General features: G+C 39.8%; 1 protein-coding gene across 3 annotated transcripts; it reads right to left on the reverse strand.

Moving 5' to 3' along the window:
- Positions 1-267: 267 nt before the first annotated feature.
- LOC116728376 (unconventional myosin-Ic-like) lies at positions 268-19,978 on the reverse strand. 3 transcript variants are annotated; one of them, XM_032576439.1, is made up of 32 exons: positions 19,331-19,978; positions 14,833-14,988; positions 14,605-14,720; positions 13,225-13,423; positions 13,034-13,114; positions 12,738-12,917; positions 12,553-12,651; positions 11,723-11,836; positions 11,535-11,606; positions 11,332-11,451; positions 11,170-11,252; positions 10,286-10,391; positions 10,097-10,177; positions 9,941-10,032; positions 9,383-9,477; positions 9,267-9,313; positions 9,037-9,117; positions 8,773-8,878; positions 7,592-7,709; positions 7,391-7,504; positions 6,979-7,055; positions 6,277-6,345; positions 6,031-6,115; positions 5,783-5,942; positions 5,603-5,686; positions 4,033-4,126; positions 3,901-3,956; positions 3,692-3,827; positions 2,780-2,850; positions 2,608-2,720; positions 2,401-2,500; positions 268-2,274 (listed from the first exon to the last, which is right to left on the reverse strand). In XM_032576439.1, exons 1-32 carry the CDS (start codon positions 19,346-19,348, stop codon positions 2,248-2,250), a joined length of 3,150 nt encoding a protein of 1,049 aa, XP_032432330.1. In that variant the 5' UTR covers positions 19,349-19,978; the 3' UTR covers positions 268-2,247. The 3 variants fall into 3 exon arrangements, with proteins under 3 accessions (XP_032432330.1, XP_032432332.1, XP_032432333.1); XM_032576441.1 differs by having other exon boundaries at positions 2,608-2,705; positions 19,331-19,975; XM_032576442.1 differs by lacking the exon at positions 19,331-19,978 and adding an exon at positions 15,563-15,677.
- Between the last annotated feature and the right edge of the window lie 1,545 nt (positions 19,979-21,523).

Raw genomic sequence — 21,523 nt, forward strand, 5'->3', positions numbered from 1 at the left:
TTATTGATGCAACAAAGCATTGGCAAGTTACCGGTACCAAGATATTGATTTTTAAAGAGATGCTCCTGCATTTTGAAGTGCTTTTATTGAGAGAAAATTATCAGAGTTTTATTTAGCATTTTGTAGTGTTGACCCTCCCTTCCCACACGTCTTTCTTGATTACAAGAAAGGCAAATTTGGCTGCTTGAAAGTAATTCTGGTTTTGAAAAAAACAGATAAATGCTATATATTGTGAAAACTATTTTTAAAAAAAAACAGCAGTGTGGATGCAATGCATCACTTTTATTAAGATAAGAGAAACTATTTTAGCGCGAGTGCTATAAGAAGCATTTCTGTTACAAGTCAACTGTGTTTATCATATATTTTTTTGTATTAAAATCAAAATAACATTAAATAAATGGTGCACATAACATTATTAAAATAAGAAAAAACAACATTATATGTTAATTTAGCAACAGTACAAATAATTGTTGCTTCCGTATTTTCACATAAAAGCAATTATAAAATATCACACATTTTACTTTTAATATTGTGACAACGTGATATTTTTACTCACAGTGAAAATCTCGTACAACCCCATGACTAATTTTGGTTTTCTTTGTGTTCATCTCTAATTACCTCTGGGTTTATTACTGTTAGAAAAAGGTCTTGCCATATGTAGTTATTATTGTTACTATCAGTTTGCCATATTGTGTTTAGTTTCTTTGTGTTTAATTTCTTTGTAAATTCTTGTGTTCTTTGTGCATTTGGATTTATGTCTCTAGGATTTTGGTCTGGTCTTTCCCCCTGGGTTTGTACTTTATTTGGGTCTCAATTTAGTCTCATTTTGTGTCATTCTTCTTCTTCTTCTTCCCTCAGTCTGCCTGTTTGCTCTCTTCCACAGCCGTTCCTTACTCTTTGACTACCACGCATACACCCCGTGTCTTTCTCCACTGTTCCCTCAGCACATGAACTCACTGGTCTTCATTGCTTTTTGCTGGTTTTCTTTTTGCTTCACTTCTGCCTCTGTGTTTTTTCTGCGTTTGGGTCCTTTGCAACCACCACCATGTTTGTGCTTGAAACTGCATCTTTTTTAGTTCAGACTTGATTATTCTAGACTAATTCCAGGTTATCAGAAACACAATTTGTGATCTGTGAAACATTTATTCTTTGTGTTCAAACCTTCTCAATTCTGAAACACTTGTCAAATTGTTCTACACTTGCTTACAATTATTTGTGGAACCTTGTTCTGTTGGCATTTAGACCATCTTGTATGGAGTTCTTCTTGAAAACCGTCATTTAGAGAAGTTTAGTCTGTACCAAATTATTCTGCTCTGATTCAGACTCTTTAAGACAATTTGTGTTCAGATTTTTTATAAATAGTATTTCTGAACACTTTAAAATTTAGTCCACCTTTCACCTAAGGTTGTCTAAATATCAAAAACAGAAAAAAATGTTTCACAAATGGCAAACTGTTGCAATCTGTTCAATATTTATTTATTTTTCATCCATGAAAGGCATTTCTAATGTCTCTGGGAAAGGAGTGAATCAACACCAGTAATAGGACACTAGTTTATGTCCTGGATATTTCTGTTTAGTGGTTCTTGAATCACTCAAATCTCTGTTTACGCGTTTTAAAATTCAAAACTCTTGCCTGAGTTTTGTCCCACAATCTTCTCAATTAAGCCTTTTTCCATGTCACTTTTTCCCCCTCCATTTAACCTTCTAAGTGGACATGGTCCTTTGCAAATGTCAAGATTCTTTAGAAATGACATTTTGTGGCTGAACCTGGGGTTTTTTTAAACATGGTTTGCTGGACCTCTCCCAAGTCAGCAGTCATCCCCATGACTGCGCGGGCTGTAGCATTTCTGTATTAAAAATCCCTTTTGTTATTAATAATCCAATTTTCTGAGAAACCGAACCTTAGGTTTTCATAAAAGCAAAAATCATTCAAATTAACCTAAGCAATAAGAGTGCATTGTTGTTTGTGGTCAGTCTTGAAAATTTCTTAGATTTACTTGTTGAACTGAAGGGTTGAATCAACTTTTTTTTTTATCGTCTTCTAATTTACCGAGATCCACGTGTTCATGGCATGATAAGTAAACAGTGCTGCAGCAGCACTTTGATGTTGAGCTAGAGCTGATTTAAAACAGTGCAGATTATCTGAAAGCAGTGAAAGAGCCCTTAGATGCCAAATCCGAAGCTTCAAATCTGATGCCGACTTCAGCATCATCCATCCTGACTATCGTCCTGCTGATTAAAGGATCTTCATGTGGCGCTGCTCTGAGGAGCGGTCTGAAGAGGAAAACACAGTTTCAACACAGTCAGCTGGATGGAAGTTGTTTTTTTTCTTTCATACAAAAACAGAGACTCCCTCCCACGCAGCCTCTCTGCATGACCGGAGAACAGCCGCTGACTCACCACCAGCAGATGTCCTCTTTTGCCTTTGGCCACCTTCAACTCTGAACCCCTGATGAAATCTATTATTCCCTCCTTGGTTCTGGACACGGTAAACCGAATGCTGCGATCCACACCCCATGTTGCACAACCAGGACAGAACGAGATTGTGAGTTCAGTTTGCAAAATTCATCACTCCAGAAGACCAGAGCAGTAAAAAAAAGTTCTGACCTGCCAGGGCTGACGTTGACGTAGTTGGTCTTGCTGGCCATCATGGCCAGTTTGGTCACCAGTTCGATCACATGGCTGCAGTGCAGCACAGCGTCGCCCTGAGGGAGGCACAGCTGGGATTAAACTAGATGCATTTTTGGTTCACACAGATAAGCAGCACATCCTCCAGTACCTTCTGTTTGTTATCCTCGCACGGCATGCGCAGAACAACCATCCCGTCACAGAGAGAGCTCACAAAGATGCCTGATTAGAAAGAAAACCCATATTAAATTCAATCGACTGTAAAACAACATTTTTGATTCCTTTAACTCTAAAGGTGATGTCGGTTGCAAAATTCAGATTTTGCACGTTTTATGCTTCCATTTGGGTCTGAACTGATTCTAAAAACAGTCTTTTAAAAAAAGCTGAAAAAATTTGGAGGCTATAAGTTCATATTTTTTGTTTGTAAAATAAGCAAAAACCTCCCAGTTGTCAAGTCATAATTAATGGTCACTGCGCCGTTACAAAGTAATGGAAGCTGAGCTCCAGGATGTTTGGTTAGCTGGTTGTTGTTTCCTTACCATCCAGAAACCAAATGTTGGTTTTGGTTGCGCAGGACGCTTTACTAATGCTTTTCAAAGATGTACGGTTCAATTCAAATCAATTCCAGTTTAATTGTGTAGCACATTTCAGCAACAAGGCAGTTAAAAGTGCTTTACATCATACAGTCACCAACTGTGAAGCAAGCACTAAACATTATAGTTTGTCAAATGCCAGTGGTGTTTTATAATTACACATTAGTTTGCAGCCATTTTCACATGCAAGAGTAAATGTTGAGTGACAAGAGGTCCTAAAGCAAGTTCATTCTTATTCTAAGATCTCACTACCTGCGAATGACTTTGTGCAAAAAATGTAATGAACATGTTTTGCACAGCCAGTAGACCTATGCTAACCTGTACAAGGTAGGATAATAGGTCTCTTTTCATACCACCTTATCAACCATGCTGGGATAGTTTCAGAAATTCAGAAACATTTGTTGGAGGTTAAGAAAAAACCAAGATGTGAACGTTTTTTCACATCTTCAACCTCTGCAGTTGGTTTTCACCTCTCAGAGCGGCGTAGTCCAACCTCTGCTTGATCTTGGTCCGGTCCACCAACACTGCGAAGGAGTTGGTGAGGAGCAACTGACGGAGGCGAGGCTTGAAGCCCCTCCTGTCGTACTTTATGACGGAGACTCCATACTGAGAAAAACAAGGAACACATGTTACTGCCAGGGAGCGTTTGTTTATCGTTCTTCATTATGTTTAATCCCACCTGCACTTTTTCACTCCCGAGAGTCTGGAGGACTTTTAGGCTGATTTGCTCTCGCTCTGTAAAGTAATGGAAATAGTCGGTGACATCTCTGTTCATGACACAGAGGTAAACGTGGGATATGTGAAGGTTTACCAAGCCTGGTATCCAAAAACAGCCTCCCAACACTTTGAGGATAGCTGCCCTTCTGATCCTTGAAGATCTCACTGGCTACAACCTTTTGCATCATCTGAAGGAAACACAGAAGTCAAGCAAAGTAAAATACTCTGAGGTTAATTTACACTGAAAGGGCGAGAACAGTCACTGACATTCCTGGTAAAGATGTGCAAAACATCCAGATCCTCTTTTACACTCTCCTCTCTTCAACTCACCCTACAGGGATCTTGTAAAAAAAAAAGGATGGTCACAGAAGGAGGTTGTTATTATGTCAGCTGACCCATTTCTGTATTTATTTGCCATGTTTTGAGTAAATATCCAGTTTTTCAGTTTTATAGAGACTTATTTGAAATCTTCTGCTCTCTGGGCCTTTGGGAGAGCAGCAGACCCACATCACAAATCCTCCAGCGTCATTATAAATATCAGACTGTTTGTTAGACCCAGCTAACCAAAGCACACTGTCATCCTAGTGATAACTTATATTGTATGACAGAAAATGTTTTTTTCTTGCTGGCATGCCTCTGAAACAACAGAATGACATTTGGATATTGGCTGATGATAGTTGAGTCTTGATTATCCCAAGACGACACTCTTTGCTGCAGTTTTCTAACAGTGAGCTTTGGAGATGTTTTTTAACTGCAAGTACCAATCTATCTAATGTTTGTGGCAACAAGATCAACGTGTGTCCTCCTTCAGTCTTGTTTGACACAGTTCTGTCATTATTTAACTTTTTAATTATTAGTTGGGCACAACTCTGAAAAAAGTTACGACACTGAACCCCATTGAGAACCTCCTGGTTATTCTACCAAATATTGATTTCTGAGTTAAAACATTAGTATTGTTGTTTCTAAATGAATATGAATTGTTTTCCTTGCATTATTTGAGGTCTGAAAGCACTGTGTCTTTTTCATTATTTTGACCATTTCTCATTTTCTGTAAATAAAAACTAAATTTTTGCTTGGAATTTCACAGACATGTCGTCAGTGGTTCATAGAATAAAAGAATAATGTTGATTTTACTCAAAGATTTACCTGTAAAGAGTGAAATCAGAGTAACTGGTCATTTTAAGAGGTCTCTTAATTTTTTTCCAGAGCTGTATATGAGTAAATGTATACACCTTTAGTCAAGTAGTTGTGTTCTTATAACATACAGCAACCCAAACTGAATTGCATTTTTGCTTGTGTTTCCCATTTTTAACAGTGGCTAACAAAGATCATCCTCTTTCTTGTACCATATATTCATATGAAACTTGTAATGGATTGCTCGCTACAAGTTTCAAGACTTTCTGGCCAATTTAAAAGAGTAAAGTATAAGTTACAAAAATGCTATTTTGTAGCATTTTTGGTGGCAGGTAATTTAGTAAAAATCTGATTTTACCTCCCAGTGAACAAATGAACTCAAATGAAAAGTTGGATTCTCCCATCCTGCCCCCAAATAAAAAATGAATCTATTTATACTCTTTAATCATCTTAAGCAGATGACTAAAGAGTATCATCTTTAATCATTATACAACAATACAGCAAATTGTTGGATTTGCTGTAACACATACCTGCTTCTTCCATTCGGGTTGAACTCTCCTGCAGTACTTGATGACCATGTTCCGCATGTGAAGCCCTTGGAGATGCTCAGAGGCCTGCCAGGAATACAACAGTATGAGGAGAGTGTTGTGTTTTATGTGGGTGTAGTGGCTTTAGCCAGCTGAAGGACATATTGTTGGTACTGCTCTTACCTCAACAAGCAAAGCAGGAGGTGTCGGCCAGCTCTTGTCCAAAACGCTCCTGGGGAGATTTTTCCTCAGATGTTTCAGGAAGGAGCAGCGTACATGATCCAGGAAGTAATCATTGTCGTCACAGTACTCCTCATGACGGTTGATGAAGCCCTTTATGAACCTAAAATGAATTTATTTTTTTAGAAACTTGTGTGGACAGAAAAAGGAAATCTGCAAAAATAATCCAAACCAACGCATTAGTCCTTCACCTGCGTATCAACTGAGCTGCCTCGTGGCGCTTTTTAGCCCTCCGGCGTCCTTTCATTCCTCGCCACCCAGACTGGATCACGATAACTATGCAAACAGATGCATGCACATATTAGTCTTTGCTGAAGATAACGTATTAAATCAAAAACTCAGCTTACATCCTCAGAGGAGTAAAGTTAAATGTAGTTTCCAGCTGAAAGACACAACACTAAAAAGCTGTTAAGCCCAGGGAGGACGTTTGTAGGGACCTGCATGTCTGATGCGCTGATAATTGGCTCTTTCCCTGTAGCCTCTCCAAGACTTCTGCAGCGTCACAGCTGGAGATAAACAAAACAGAAAAAAAACAAACACATTTTGGATATGAAATTTATGAAGATAGTCCCGAGTTCCTTATTCACTATGGAGTTCACCTTTTTGTTCATCACGTTGCTTAATGAGGCCAGTTTATTGTGAATGAAACAAATATGGACAGAGGACTCAGTTTGCAATGTCCTGACTGGTGATTGGCTGGCTGGAAACTCACAAGTCTGCACTTTTTTCAAACCATGAACCTGCCAGTGTAATCAGAGGACACTATTTGGTGTGGATGCTGTTACTTAGGTAGGAGGATTCAAAATTATACATTTTTAGTATCAGTGAGGTGTTTTATGTTTAGATCTATGGGCACAAATTGCTGGAATTTGAGCCCATACCAAATAAAAAGAGTGCAGATCTTAAAGAGAAATCGGAATTGCCTAAAATAAGCATCAGCAGGTCAAAGCTATATAAAAAAAATATGATTAGACATAAATCACCAAACTTAGATTAGTGCAGCTCTAGTGTTGGATGTATTTATTGTGAAAGTGAGAGGCAAAGTGTTTACAACTGTGACCTTTCTGTCCTCTAATCAAACTGCACCTTACAAAGTTTTATGCGTGTCATGTTAACGTAAGATATTTGTAATCTCTTACCGATCTCTGGCTTTTTTGCCTCTAGGGCATCTTCTGTGGCGAAGAGAGTTTTTGGGAAACGGATGAAGATCTTTGACCTACAGAAAAAAAGACACCAAACAGAAAAGTGATACTCTGCTCCATGGAAATTAACTACACTTTCAACCTTGACTCACATTTACATCTGTGTCACATCTGAAATGGCTAAATCTATATTTCCTGCACTTGTTGTAAGGATTCATTGACTTTATAATGAATTAGATGTTGATAAATGTTTCTGGACCACATTGTGGTTTAACACCATTCCATTCAATTTCTGGCATTGTAGGCAGAATTTAAAATGATCTGATTAACTACAGATTAAATGTGTGGTAATGAACATTGCCTTTTATATCTGTTTTCAAAAGCTCTTGCCACTTTGTCCTCTGTTTACCTGCCCAGTTTGTACTCTTCTGGTTTGTAGCCCAGGTGGTTCACCAAAGCAGAAACCCCATCAGCCAGTTTTCCGTTCCAGTTGGGCCACGTCTCAGGACACAGGGGCTTGTACCTAAGTTGCAATTAAATGTCCTTTCAAATTTATCAGTTGGAAAGAATGAGCAGACTCAAAAAGAGATGGAGAGGAAGTGTGGGTGACCTCTGCAAGAACGCCTCAAAGCGCCGGCGATAGGCGAAGCCAGCACGCCGGACTCTCAGGTTCTCCATCAGACCCAAGTATTTCACCTGGTGTCTCACCAGAACTTCATCAAAACGTCCTGCGGGCGGACAGCATTTTCATATTACATCTATGTCATTTAAAGCACATTATCATTACAGTTAATGAGGAACCAGAACATAATGACTTACACTAATTCGTCAAATTAAACATGACCTAATCTTTTTGCTTTTCAGTGATGTACCTGGTTTTCAGATTCACCGCTTCTGCAAACGTTCAAGAAAGCAATCTTTCTTTATTAAAGAAGACACATACTGTACTGTAAAAACTGGTGATCACTCTTTTTCTGACTGAGCACATTTATTTGGATGTCTTATGTGTGATGTGTCTTGTAAGATTCAGACTCCATCCAGGGTCCAGCTTCATTCATGTGTTCAGAAAAGAGAAGTTTCCTTTCAGCAATCAGAACTTATTTAGATGACTTAAATATAAGAAAACATGTGCTCACATGGCAACTTACACTACACTGTGTCAGATTTGTGTCCAAATGTACTTTTGTACGGGAAGTTACCATGCCAGTAAAAGCTCTGGCTGAAAGGGGAGTCCTTGTTTTGGATCTCTGTGTTTTTTAAGGCCTCAGGAAACAACCAGCTGGTAAAAAAAAAACAAGCATAATGTCTCTCAACTAAGATTTTAACTGGACTTGGTTCAGGGTTTTGTGTCTCTATAGTTCTGATGACAGAAGTGAGATGATCATTTATAGTGTTGCTAAATTTATCAACAACCCTGGTAAAGGATGTGTCAGAAGTTTTGAAATGCATTTATCTGTGTTGCATAAGTCAATGATTATGAATTAAAAGTTCCTGGATTCTCTCACCAATTTTAAAAAGTAAAAAAAGTAAAATTAAAACAAGGGTTGTTTGATGTGGCCTGGTTCAATTACTTAACAAATTAAAGGTCGGATTTTTCTGTTTTTGTGAGGTTACATTTTACTCCTCTTGACCAGGGGTCAAAATAAATGTGGCACCCTACCATTATCTACAACCTATTTCCACCATATCTCGTTTCTTTTGTTGTTATTTTTAAGATATGATGTGATTCAAATGTTATTTAATTTGAAACTAGTAATTTCCAAGGGATTTTCAGGAGGAATCTGAATGTACCTGGTTGCTTGGCATCATTAGGTTTGATACAGCGAACGTAGGACGGCTCTTTAGACATGAGGATCTCCATTAGCTTCATCAAGCTGTTTTTAAACTGGGAAGCAGCCTAAAAGAAGAAAGACAAAACCAACAAACTGTGGCAAAACGTTGGAGGTTTGTTTGTTTGCATGCAACACAGAGAACAGAAGACGTCTGTGCTGTTTGACATAAAACGGCCTAAAAGGTAAAATAAGAGTTGGAAGGCTGTGAGAAAATCATTCTCACCATCTCTGGACGTTTTTGGTCGATCACTTCCTCCCTGCGGAAGCAGTGACTTAGGATCTGGTTTTCTGACTGGCACATGACCTAGACAAAAACCAAACCACAAAACCACAAGTCAACAACGCAGGATGACACGCCCTCCCCTTCCTCTTCACAGAAACAATGAATAACACTCTATCATTTCAGAAAGGTGCTGCAAAGCCCTCTTGTGTTCGTTTTTACGTTCCCATCACCTCTTTTAGATTCCTGTTCAGCAAGTCGTTGTTCTTATCCAGGAAACCTGAAAAAAAAAGAAACACTGTTTATTATTAAATAATCAACTCTTCTTTAAAGACTTGATCTATTTTACCGTTGACATTATAGTTGACCTCTCCTGCGTAGTGCAGCAGCCTGAACTCCTCCCTGCTCATTACCCTGCGAGTTTTTCCATTCGCCAACTTGTGCCTGAAAGACATTCAGCGTTATCAAGACAGAATAACTTGCCACTCTTTCGGATCTAACTTATTGCAACTACTCTGGCATTTAGGAAGTGGAAACAATTTTGGCAATCTTGAACTGAAACGGGAGCCATTTAGTCTGATTAAGTAAAACATTTTATATCTGAGGGGGTCAATGTGGGTCATGTTGAGTGAAACCTCGACAGAGTTTGGATTTTGAACAAACGGAAAACAAAACTAGCTTCAGGACAGGGTTTCAAAGTCTAATACTCTACCTCTTTCAAGATGTCCTGTATTTAAAGGCAGGGTCCATGCCATGAAATCAGCCATTGTAATTTCTCACAAGAAAAGTTGTCTACTATCCAGCCAAAAATGCTGCTATAAGTTTGTTTATTATGTGTGGTTGAGCAGTAATTTGCTAAGGGACATTTAACCTAATATTGTGTACTTATGTTTTCGATGGTTCATACGTAATAAAATGTGGATGGCCGCCAACTGTGTCCTCCAGCTTCTCCAAAAAGGAAATATCACCAGTCTCTCCCGGTCTCAGGCACTCCTCGTCCTGAAAGAGAGTCCCTTTAGAGCCAGCCAGCGGAAAGAAGAGACCATATGCAGCTCATACAAACCAGAATGGAGATGATGCCTTTGTGCTTCTCCTCTATCAGGTCACAAATGATCTTGTTGTCAAAGTACTGCACCGTCTCCCACTGTGTTTTAAGGAGACCAATGTTATGTTGCTATGTGCACACAACTACGAACAAAGTTGTTTGTTTTGACGACCAAGTGGGAAAAAATAAAAATAAAAATAGACTCACGGCAATTCCTTCTGTCTCATACTCCTCCTGCTCGGATCTGAGGGTGAGCTCTATGAAGAGCTGCTGCAGCTTCTCATTGCAGTAGTTGATGCAGAACTGCTCAAAACTAACGGAAGAGTTAGAATTAACTAACTCGTCCCTTAGAAGAGTGAAACAGACATTTGTGTCTGTTTCACAAATGACATGTGAAAAAGACATTTGTTTACAAAAGACTTTTAAAAAGCGTCCAACACAAAGTGGAGAAATGAAGATTAGCCCTTTCATAGCGGTCACTGCGGTGGACAGCTATCTAAAAGCCGGTTTCTTGTGGATTTTTATGTTACAATTGTAACATAAAAATGTGATCACATGTGGTTCACACAAAGTTTTACATGTGAAAGATGTGAATCACATGTATTCGTGTGATTTTGGAACGTTTCGTGGTAAAATCACATGTGGAACATGGGAATCACATGTGATTTTCATGGGATTTTTTTGTAAGGGAAATGCACATAGACCACTGAAGTGGACACTAATACATCTTACAGTACACTATCAACTACTGGCCATCCACTGCAAGTGCAAGAAACTGTTTTTTTGTTAAATCCAATATGGTGGACAGGTGAAAAAGATGCCGACCAGCCCAGTCCCTCCTTCTACTGTAGACGACTCGGGTAAAAAAAACATTGTGACATCAAGTAACACCTAACAAAATACTGCTGACATATTTTTCAAATAACAACTTTGTATTTGGAGAAAATTACAATTGATCACCTAGAAAAAAAATCCTAGAAATCTTTTTTTTTTTACTACATTTTTTTATGCCTTAAGAAAATCAAAAACACTTTGGAAAAAAAATCCTGACATAAAGGATCATAATTTATGCACAAAAGGGTTAGTTGCACCTGTTGTGCTGCAGGACCTCAAAACCGTAGATATCAAGAAGCCCAATGATCGAGGCGTCTTTGCTGCTCTGGTGGATTTCTGCCTGCAAAGCACACATCAGTGTTAAAACACACGAGCAACCCTGCAGCACAACGACCGAGTTTCTGCAACTGTTCCTGCACCTTCAGAGTGAGTGACTGGTTGATCTTCTCCACCAACCAATTAAAGGTCCGGCCGTACACGGCCTTCGCCAAAGCGTCACGGGCCGAGACTGCCTGTTCAAAATTTAGTGGGCTGATCATCTGTAATTAATCCACAAAGACACGACAATCAGCACACAGTAAACAAGTCACAGCACGAGGATCATGCTTGAGAGGACAATAACCTCCTCTCCTTTGGCTGTGAGTTTCTTGTGAGTGAGGGCCTCCTTCAGGGCGGAGCCATCGACACCCAGCAGCTGCAAGACAACAACAGCACATGTGCTCTCAGCTGTGTTGGGTTTTTTGTTTTTTTTTGTTTTGTGTTTTTTTGGCATATTTCAGCATGTAGAAATACCACAGAGACTGCTCTGACCTTTGCAGCATTTGATAGCTGGGTCTCAGTGGTGATATAAGTTTCTCCTTCCTCTCCTTCTCCGAAGAGAGTGTTGCCCAGATGGAGAACACTGGCGATGATGTTCAGCAGTTTCTGAGGCAAACAGATGGGACAAACAGCTGAGCAAGACACTGAAAACAACCAGTTTGGTTTGAAAGGCTCATAGAATTATAAATATTGAATATATTGAATCTTTTTTTTTTTCAATTTAATCAAGTTGTCCTGTGGCTCTTTAGTTAGACTCCAACACTAATAAAATAACCATATGCATTGTTTTTAACTTTTTCTACCATTGTGTCCTTTTTATTTATCCCATAGAAATGCCTCTTCATTTTTTTCTTTTGCATAGAAAGCAATCATTGCTCAGATGCTCAGACCCAATCTGGTTATGCTGCAGATTTCTTCCTGTTAAAAGGAAGTTGTTCCTCTCCACTGTTGGCACATGCTTGCTCAGAATGAGGGATTGCTGCATTTCTGCAAAGTCAACGACTCCATGCAACTGGCTGGGCTTCCTTAGATGGAAAACTTTTTAATAAATAATCATCTGAACTTGTACGGTATTGTAAATTGAATTGAACTGAACTGTATGTGCCCGGAGCTGTATCCTATTATATGACTAGACTCTTCTGCAGTGACTTGAATTTGAACTGAACTGAATTTATTTGTCTTGTAAACTGGACTGAGATTATGTTTGTCCTAAATTGCCACCATGTAAATAAACTGAATTGAATTAAAAAACGTTTAAATTGTTGCATTGATATTGGACCAGGCAACGCAAGTAAACAAATAATCCGGTCCGTATTTGTTACCTGCACTTCCTCTGCGGTGAAGCCGATCACGTCCAGGGCCTTCCTCACAACTCTCCAGTTGTTCTTGTCACTTATGGAGCTCACTCTTGGACAGCTTCCCTATAGAGAGCAATTTGAAAACACAAATGACAACGAAGCTGCACAATGCTCTGTTGGACAACAGGTAGTTCGGTGAACTGAAGTACTTTAACCAGGTAGCGGTAGCTGTGAGGGTTCCTCTCTAGGTTCAGCGTGTTGAGCAGGTCATTGTCTCCTCCATCAAGGAGCTGATAGAAGATGTGGAAATTTCTTTCCCCGTGGTTCTGGTGCACCACCCGGGATTTCTCCAGCAGGTAATTCAGAATATGACCACCCATTGTTGCACCCTAGAAAAAAAATCCCACAAAGCATTGAGACCGGAAAGAAATAGTTAGATTTTAATTGAGGGTTTAAAACCATTCCGGATGAATTGCCATTCTAGAAAAACAAAAACATAATTTACTTTGAAGTCAAACTGGATATCCATGTATTTCCCAAAGCGGCTGGAGTTGTCATTTCTCAGTGTTTTGGCATTACCAAAAGCCTGCACGAAGAAAAAACGACACGGTGGATTTGAAGCGTCTGCACTAAACACAACTTAAAATAACTTGATCGACACAAAGTATTTAAAAGAAGTATATAACACCAAATGACCTCCAGGACAGGGTTGGACTGCAGCAGACGGTCACCGAGGGTCAGCATGTGATCATTAGTGGGGCAGGTGACGGCGAAGTAGAGGAGGATCTTCTTGGAGGCCTCTGTCTTACCTGCCCCACTCTCACCTGATATGAGGATACACTGATCCCTCCTCTCTGTTCGCATGGCCCGGTATGTGTTGTCTGATATAGCATAGCTTTAGGAAAATACAAAATACCACAAAAGAAGCTTTAGTGACAATATGAGATATAAATAATAACTCAAAACAGGAGTTTTTTGTTTTTCCAATGGTCAATTTGAGACATGAAAATATTTTTTTTACATTATAGGGAATTAGATTTCACCATAAAGGCTTGTGAAAACACAAGATAAATAAGTTAACACTCGTCAAAAATCTTTTACAGATAGACTATCTGATTTGACTTTTGCCAGACTTTATTGTAAGGCCTCAAGGGTGTTGAAGGATTTTATTTTAAATTAGTCAAATATTTATTTATGAAAAAATGTAAGCTCATATGAATCAGATCCAACGGGACATAGGCATATCCAAAAGAATTTAACTAAACATGACAGGAATTTAGATTAAATGTGTCTTAGTTATTTGTATTAAACAGCAGGATTTTTCTCCTACGGTGCTTTTTGATCTACCAAATACGATTGTTTTCTAATATTGACAATCATTTTTAAAGAGAGACAGCTTCAGTTTTCCTTCTGTATGTGTCATGAGGGCTGTGATCGAACCACAAGGCTCAGAAATCTCCACCTAAGCTTGGGAAGATTCTGCAGAGAGCAGCTGAAACTCTATCTGTCAGAGTTAAGACGTTTGAAATCAATGATACCATGAAATATCAGTTGAGTGCAACGTGTTATTTTTCTAGAATTAGTCTATTTTAGTGAGATATTACACTGAGGTTTGGCGTCACACAGTTGCCTGTTGTTAAAAACTTGGATCAGTAATGAGGGGAAACAATCTACAGTGAAATCCCCAGTAGTAAAAGTACAGTATAATATTTAATGAATTGCAAGTGTAATGCATTCAAACTCTGCATGTCCATATTATATTTGATCAGTAACATGGCTTCTCTCTATCTCTTATGCCAACAACAGGTATTGATCTTGGGGACAGAGTAATGATAGAAAAGTGGGAAAAGTTTTTCCTGAATATCGTCCATCCCTAATCTTTTATAACTACATTATTATTATTATTGTTATTATTATTATTACTTAGAAATACCACAATGTGTAAAAAGAAATGACTACATTTGATTTTTCAAGAGTCGGAGGGACAGAAATAATCAGCTATGAGAGCAGTTTTCAGTTTCTAATATTCTCAAGAAAAAACATTCAATAATGAATGAGGAACACGCAGTGACTCACATGTGAGGAGATATTTCATAGAAGCTGACACCTCGGTAACGCTCCATCTGCTGCTTGGAGTAAATCTCTAGCTCCTTGTATGGGTTCACTGACACCAGCACCGAGCCGATATATGTCTGAGGGGAAAATATCGAGGGAAGAAAAATTAGAGTCAAATAAACAGCACAAAGTGACTTTTGTGCTTCCTTTTTTATTTTAAAGCATTTGAAGAGAAGTGGTAGTAGGTACATAGATGAGGTTTTCCCTGAAGCGTCTCCGCAGGTTCTCTATGAAGGTGGCCTCGCTGTTGTAGTTTTCCAGCAGGACAAAGTCCTGCACTCCGACCCTGTCCCGGGCTGTGAGGGCGCTCTCCATCATCAGGCGCACTCGTCCCTCATCTACCTCCTGCACAAACATGGTCATTATTCATGGGTTGGATAAAGCAAGAGTGTAGTTTTGTATTTTACCAGCAGAGGGCACAGAAGCACAAGTTTAATCTGACTCATGCAACAAAATTTTTTTCAACCGTGACCACACCAACATCTGGTGCTCAGAATAAGAATACATGCCGAATGACGTTTTTAAACTTAGAAATCCAATCATACAGGGGCACAACAGCTATATAATCTTAGATTAGTGGAACTTTAACAACTTTTTGCTTACAGATTAGTAAAAGTCCCACCTCTCCTTCCCAATGTTAAACAGTGGAGCCGTTAGAAAAATCCTAATGACAAACGCAGAGGATAAAATCTTCTGTTGTGAAGTTGAGATTACAATGTATGTACAGCAGACACACTGCTGCGTCCACAGACAGGATTTAATCAGCACAACTATGACAATATGTGTACATATCAACTGCACCATGGTGGCGAACATCGCAGAGATATTCTCAGTTTGGCCTTTTTGTAAGACCATGAACACACTAGCCCTTACATGCAAGCACAAATACAAAGAGGCATTCACATCGGTTGATACTTACCGGTGATAGTAACCCAGAGACGTAATTTAGGGTGAAATTGTTCCACCACACCCCAAGCAAGCTAAGAGCACACTGTGTTTAGTACCAAAAGGCTTGGTCATGAGAGAAGTTCTTCTGTTCCACATTTACAAAGGAAAAAAAAAAAAAAACAAGCAAAAAGTGGAACAAAGGGGGTAGACGTCCACAGGACTTCTGTTTTTAATGTGTGCAAGAGTCTCTCAGGGGTCTCATTTGGCCTATTAATGCTGCTAAGAGGTCATTATCTCCAGACCCTTGGTGCAGGAAAGTCCATACAAAAAAAACACACGAGGACAACAGTGGAAGAGAGCCAAGAGCAGAGGAAAGTCAGCAAACACTTCCACCACAGCCCCTCCTCTCGGTTTCTCCTCAGGAGTATTGTTCCACCACTTGCAGGTGGCCTTCCTACAGATAGTAAATTCAGTTCACTGTCAGAATTTTTCCAAAGGATGCATGTAAGGAATTCTGAGATCACAGACTCACAGACACACCATGTTTTTATTCCACAAATACCACAGTCGAGTTTCCAGTGATACCCATGTGAGGATGTGACGTTCGTGTTTATGCAAATAATCCCAAATTCCTATACTGATAGGCTGCAGGGGAGTGACACACATTAAAAGCTGCAGGATCCAATTTGTAGAAAAAAACACAGGTTTACCCCTTGAGTTTAGAATATTTTATCCTGGAGGGCCAAAAATTGTAATCCTTTGATACAAATGTTTACCCTTAGATGTAAAGTAAAAGGTGATAATGTTGAGGAACAACCCAGGGAACACAAAGACTCAAGAAACTGGCAGATGCAGGAACATCTGTGAACATATTCATAGTTAACAAAGCTCTATATATCCTCCAAAAAAAGAAGCATAATCTACAATTAAATTCAAAATTAAAAAATACTTTATAGATCTCAAATGGAAATTAAATGTAATATCCATGTCTGAGTAGACTGAAGCGTCTCACATGGAGGTGGTAGCATCATTCTGAGGCTCCATTTCACTGCAGGTGGAACTGGTGCAAAAGTGGATTAAAAAATGAATGAAGAATACGTCCAAATTCTTCAACTTCACTTCTAATCAATCACTGCATTTCTTAAACTTGGACGTAGTTTGATGTTAGATCAGAACAATGACCGCAAACATCCTGCATGTTTTAGTTCTCTCCCTGCTGGTACCAACAACCTTTTCAGCTTGTCAATGTTCTTCTTAGGCCTCTAATGAGCCGTCATTGGATCCGGGTGCCTTAAACTAGGGACAGATCTAAAACATGCAGGTCCCTTGATGACCCACTTTGGGCACCTCTGGTCTAAAGTCACGTTGCTCCAAATATTTATACCTGTAAATGCTCTTTACAAAATACATCATAAAGGAATGAGGGATGACTCATGACATCTGCAGTCCTCTGTAGTACGAACTTGGCAGACAGCATGTATACAGTGTACAAAACGTCTGACAGTTCTGCGTAATGCTACAGGCTGCAGGAGCTAAATCCCCGTTGCTTTAATTCAACTCCAAAACACAGCAAAACACTCCCTTGAAGGCCCTATTAATTTCAAGTCATGAGTTTACTTTTTGTCTCAGTTCCAGGAATTGCATCACTGGACCCAAACAACTTCCAGCAATAAGAGGCCTTTATCCAAAGCTACAGTCATGGCCAAACGTTGAGAGACTGACGGAAATCTTACTTTTAACAAGAGAAAAAGTTTTTATGGTAGGAATTTAGGTTGTCCAGTGTGATCAGGTGAAATGGATCAGGTGAAATGGAGTTAACTGCAAAGTTAATTACATTTATTGGGAATTAACTTAATCACAAATTCTAATTTTAGCCCTAACCGCAAAATGACCTGTTAGCATCTTTTCAACAATCGTTCTCAAGTCAACTTAAGGAGAAAGTTGACTTCGCTCCGTTATTCTCATTACTAACAGTGCAGAACTTGTTAAAAACATCATCAGGCAAATACAAGTGAGGCATTCACAGAACCCAGTTCTGGCCAAGCAAAACATCAACATTATGAAACTGGACTGCAGAAGACTCAAGTGGAGGCATTTTCTCCAGTGAAGAAAAGTTTAGGACATCTGGAAAAAGGGTTGTTCATCGAAGGAAGGTTGAATCTTCCCATGAGTCTTGTTCCATCCCAACAGAGAAGCATCCTGAGAGCATTCAACAGTCGCCTCTTGTCTAAGGAAGTTGGTGGACTTACTTTGCCTTGAATAAAGAATGGTAACAAAACATCCTCTAAGAGCAACTTCACCCAATGATGCAGGAAAGGTTTCACGATGAGTAATACCGTTCCCAGCATGACGGAGCGCAGCGCAACATGGAAAAAGTTATAAGTGAATGGCTCAGGGATCAAAACATTGACATTTCTAACTTCTTAGATCAGGGACATTCCGCTCTAGTCTTCAACACTGCAACAACACAAAATCTTACCAAGTATTTTTGGTCTGGTTTCTAGTCAAATATCTTAGTACACTTGAAAATCGGCAAAACTAACTTATAAGTAACTTTTCAGTAAGATATAGGAGCTTGTTTTAAGGCAATAATTCCTTAGTATTGATGAAAAAGTACTTGTTACAATGGCAGATCATTTAAGTTATAGAGGTACATCTTCCCCATGTTGTAGTTTAGTCTTATGTGTCCTAAGATATTTGCACTAGAAACTAGACCAAAAATACTCAGCGAGATTTTGTGTTTTTGCAATAAAGAGCCACGATCGTGCGAATTCAAGATGCATCCCTGATTTGAAACAATTGAATAAAATGGGTGCATTGCCTCCTAAGCATGTCATCAAGTCCTGCAGAGGCCAGGTAATGTCCCCAGACCTTAATCATACCCAGAATGTGCTGTCAATCCTCAAAAAGTGAACAGACAAACTAAAACACTTTCAGTGTTCTAGTAGGAATGGGTCACCATCAGTCAGGATTGGGCTTAGCAGCAGATGTTTTTTTTTATACCAGAGCAAACTAACACACTGCATGAACTACATGCCTTTGTTACTCATGAAACTTTCAGGACTGATCCTCAGGAACATCTGACAAAAGAAAAGACACTGAAATGAACTATGAAAAGAAGTGAAGATTATCTTTCTGTCTCTGGCTAAGGTACAATAGAGACCTGAACAGCGGAGGTGGAGATGCAAACAGAAAACACTTTAATCCCTACTGGTTTTATTGTCAGAGAACTGGCTGAGGCATGCAGAGATGGCATACTTTGGAAGGCAATGCTCGCGTGCTCTGTGCAGGGTCTGACTCTGACTAGCAGATGGCTTTGGTGGAATTTGTAAGTTTGTAGGTGCAGCTGGAGTAACAGCCAGCGATGAGGCTTAGGAAGAGAACTTGGCTCCAGGCTCCATGACTGAGCTCTGCAAGGCCGACTAGATAGAAATTGCATTCCTTATAAGGCTTGCCCCTCCACTGCGTCCTGGAGTGAGCTGGTCTTCTACCACAGCTGGTTCTCTCTAACACTAATGTGCTGGAGGCTGAAACTGGTGGAGAAATCCCACGTTTATCCAGCTTTGGTTTGAGTTAATGCCTGAACAAAAACCTCAACATGTACACAAATCAAAAGGGTGGAAAGAGGAGTCCCAGAGTGAGTCATTGGTCCGCTTTGCTTTTCCCTTTGTGCTGTCTCCGTGGTGGTTCAGATCTTTAGTGTGTGAGAGCCAAACACTCTAAAAACAGTTGAATCCAAACCTGTATGCAGCGGTGAGTGTTGCAAACACAACAGAGAGCATCATAAGGTAGATCTTACCCTGCCTTGATACCTCATCCTGTCCTGTTAGCGCTGGGGGGGGAATACAGCGGTGGTTTCCCCTCAGCGGAGCGCTCCTCCTCCTCCTCCTCTCTCAAACAGACTCCTCAGCTGCTCCTTCTCATTCACCTTTGCCCACAAGCGACACAGCCCAACAACTTGTCCACTTTCTCCTGGTCTTCTCGGCTTCCTCCCTCCTCGTAGTCCGGATTCCTCCCCCCTCCTGAGAGGACAAAGAACACACACTCAGGCCAGAAAGCTCTCGGCTCCTACGTGTTTACACCTCCAGTCCATCTCGCCCGTGGCAGGTCAGAGTCAGTGACCGTCACTGCACGAGTTCCTTCTCTCCTGCACTCAAAGCTTTACTGCCAGAGACAAGGGCAGGAACTCCACTCACACGTCACGCTGAAAGGAGAAGAAGGGAGGAAAAAAAGAGGCAGGGGAAAATATGCTGTTGGTTGCTGAAAAAAAATTAAAAAAAAGAGCTTGAGAAACAGAGAGCTGAGAGGTTCTGGAAAAAGTTACTAACATCCCCAAATTGCAACGATATAATCAGAGTTTAGCTTTAAAAAAAAAAAAAAAAGGAGAAAAAACCCCCAGAAATCATATGATGAGATCTTATTACATTCCTTCTTCTTAGTCCTTCCCTCCCCGTTCGGTTCGATCCCCTCCCTATTTTCTCCCGCAAGCTGAGACAGATTCACATCCACTGGGAATTATTGAAATTTTTCGTGAGCAAGACAGCCCATCTCCTTGTGGCTTTCCCCTATTTACAAAACAGCTTGCACCAATTAAAAAAATATCAATCAGCAGATGTGACATTAGTCATGGCAACGGTCATAAATCTTTGGCACATGTGAAATTAGCATCTGTGCTGTGTGTTTGGGTTATAAAATTCCTATGTGATTATGCTCCTTTCCACTTTGGATTTTTTTTAGGGAGTGCAATCAAGGCCAGACGCCCCGTGTGGGAGAACAGCTCCCTCTTCTGGTTTCTCAGCTTTCTTCTCGCTTTACTCTCTCCTCACGTCTCTCACTTTCCCCTGCTGGCATCATCAAATATCCAGTGCGGAGGAGCCTGAGTAACGCTACCTGGAGAGACAGAGACACTTTGTCTGTCAGTTCTGCCACGCTTGGATGTGTGTGGATCTTTAAACAAGCAGAAAAAAACTGAAAGTAGTTATTTGAATAAGAAATAGGCAAAGACGTGTGCAATTGTATACACTGCCTGTAGAAATAATTCACATCCAAGGACTTGGATGTTGTAAAACCAGCAGAAATTGTATTTTTTTTTTTTTTGACAAAACAACAGCAACAAAAACTGATTAAAAAACTGATTTATACAAAATAATGATCTGTAAAAAACCCCATAAAATAAATGAGTAAATATTCACTCCATTCTTCCTTGCAAAACTGTCCAGGCATTGTCAGGTATTGTGGGGATTGCCTGTGAACAGCCCTTTTGAAGCCTACAGCAAATTCTCTATGTGACTAAGGTGTGGGCTTTGACTGGGCCACTTCAGAACATCCACCTTGTTGTCTTTAAACCTTCTCTTTGTAGCTTAAGTTCGATGGTTTGGGTCATTGTCTCGCTGGAAAATAAGTGTTCTCTGAAGCCATAGTACTCTTGCAGATGGAAACTAATTGTCCTCCAGGATTTCCTGATATTTTGCTGCATTTATTTTAAATTTTACCTTTCGAAGCCTTCAAGGACTTGCTGCCAAGAAACATTTCCACAGCATGATGTTGTCACCAAAATGTTTTCACATTTGTTCCACCTGGCCCGTTGTCTTTTCTGATATGAGTTTTCTTCAACCGTGGATTTCTCGCTGCCACAAACACACAAAGCTTGACAGATGACGAACCTGGGCAACGGTGGTTGAATGCAGAGTAATTCTTTACTATGTTGAGGCATTCAATGGGAATATTTTGGGATTGAAACCCAAGAAACCAGCCTTAAAAAAGTTTCCAGAAGAGCTGTACTGCTTTATGTCTTACATTTGCAGCTTTAGAGACCCAGGCTAAACATACAAGTGGTATTTAACCAAAGTAACCAGTAGATGAGCTCCAAAAGCGGAGTTTGATTTGGGCGACATGGCTCACTGCGCAGGGTGGAATGGGTTTTGGGGTGGCATAATCACAGGAAAAATGGAGAGGAACAAAAACGTTAGCTGTTCCTCAAGCTAGTTTTTAT

The sequence above is a fragment of the Xiphophorus hellerii genome, chromosome 11 (genome assembly GCF_003331165.1).
Source record: "Xiphophorus hellerii strain 12219 chromosome 11, Xiphophorus_hellerii-4.1, whole genome shotgun sequence".
NCBI lineage: Eukaryota > Metazoa > Chordata > Actinopteri > Cyprinodontiformes > Poeciliidae > Xiphophorus > Xiphophorus hellerii.

Coding starts and splice junctions, on each gene's coding strand:
- LOC116728376 (XM_032576439.1), bottom strand. Junction 10,033..10,096: donor AAGGCATCATCTCCATTCTG/GTTTGTATGAGC, acceptor ACTCTCTTTCAG/GACGAGGAGTGCCTGAGACC. Junction 6,116..6,276: donor TCAGCGCATCAGACATGCAG/GTCCCTACAAAC, acceptor CTGTTTGCATAG/TTATCGTGATCCAGTCTGGG.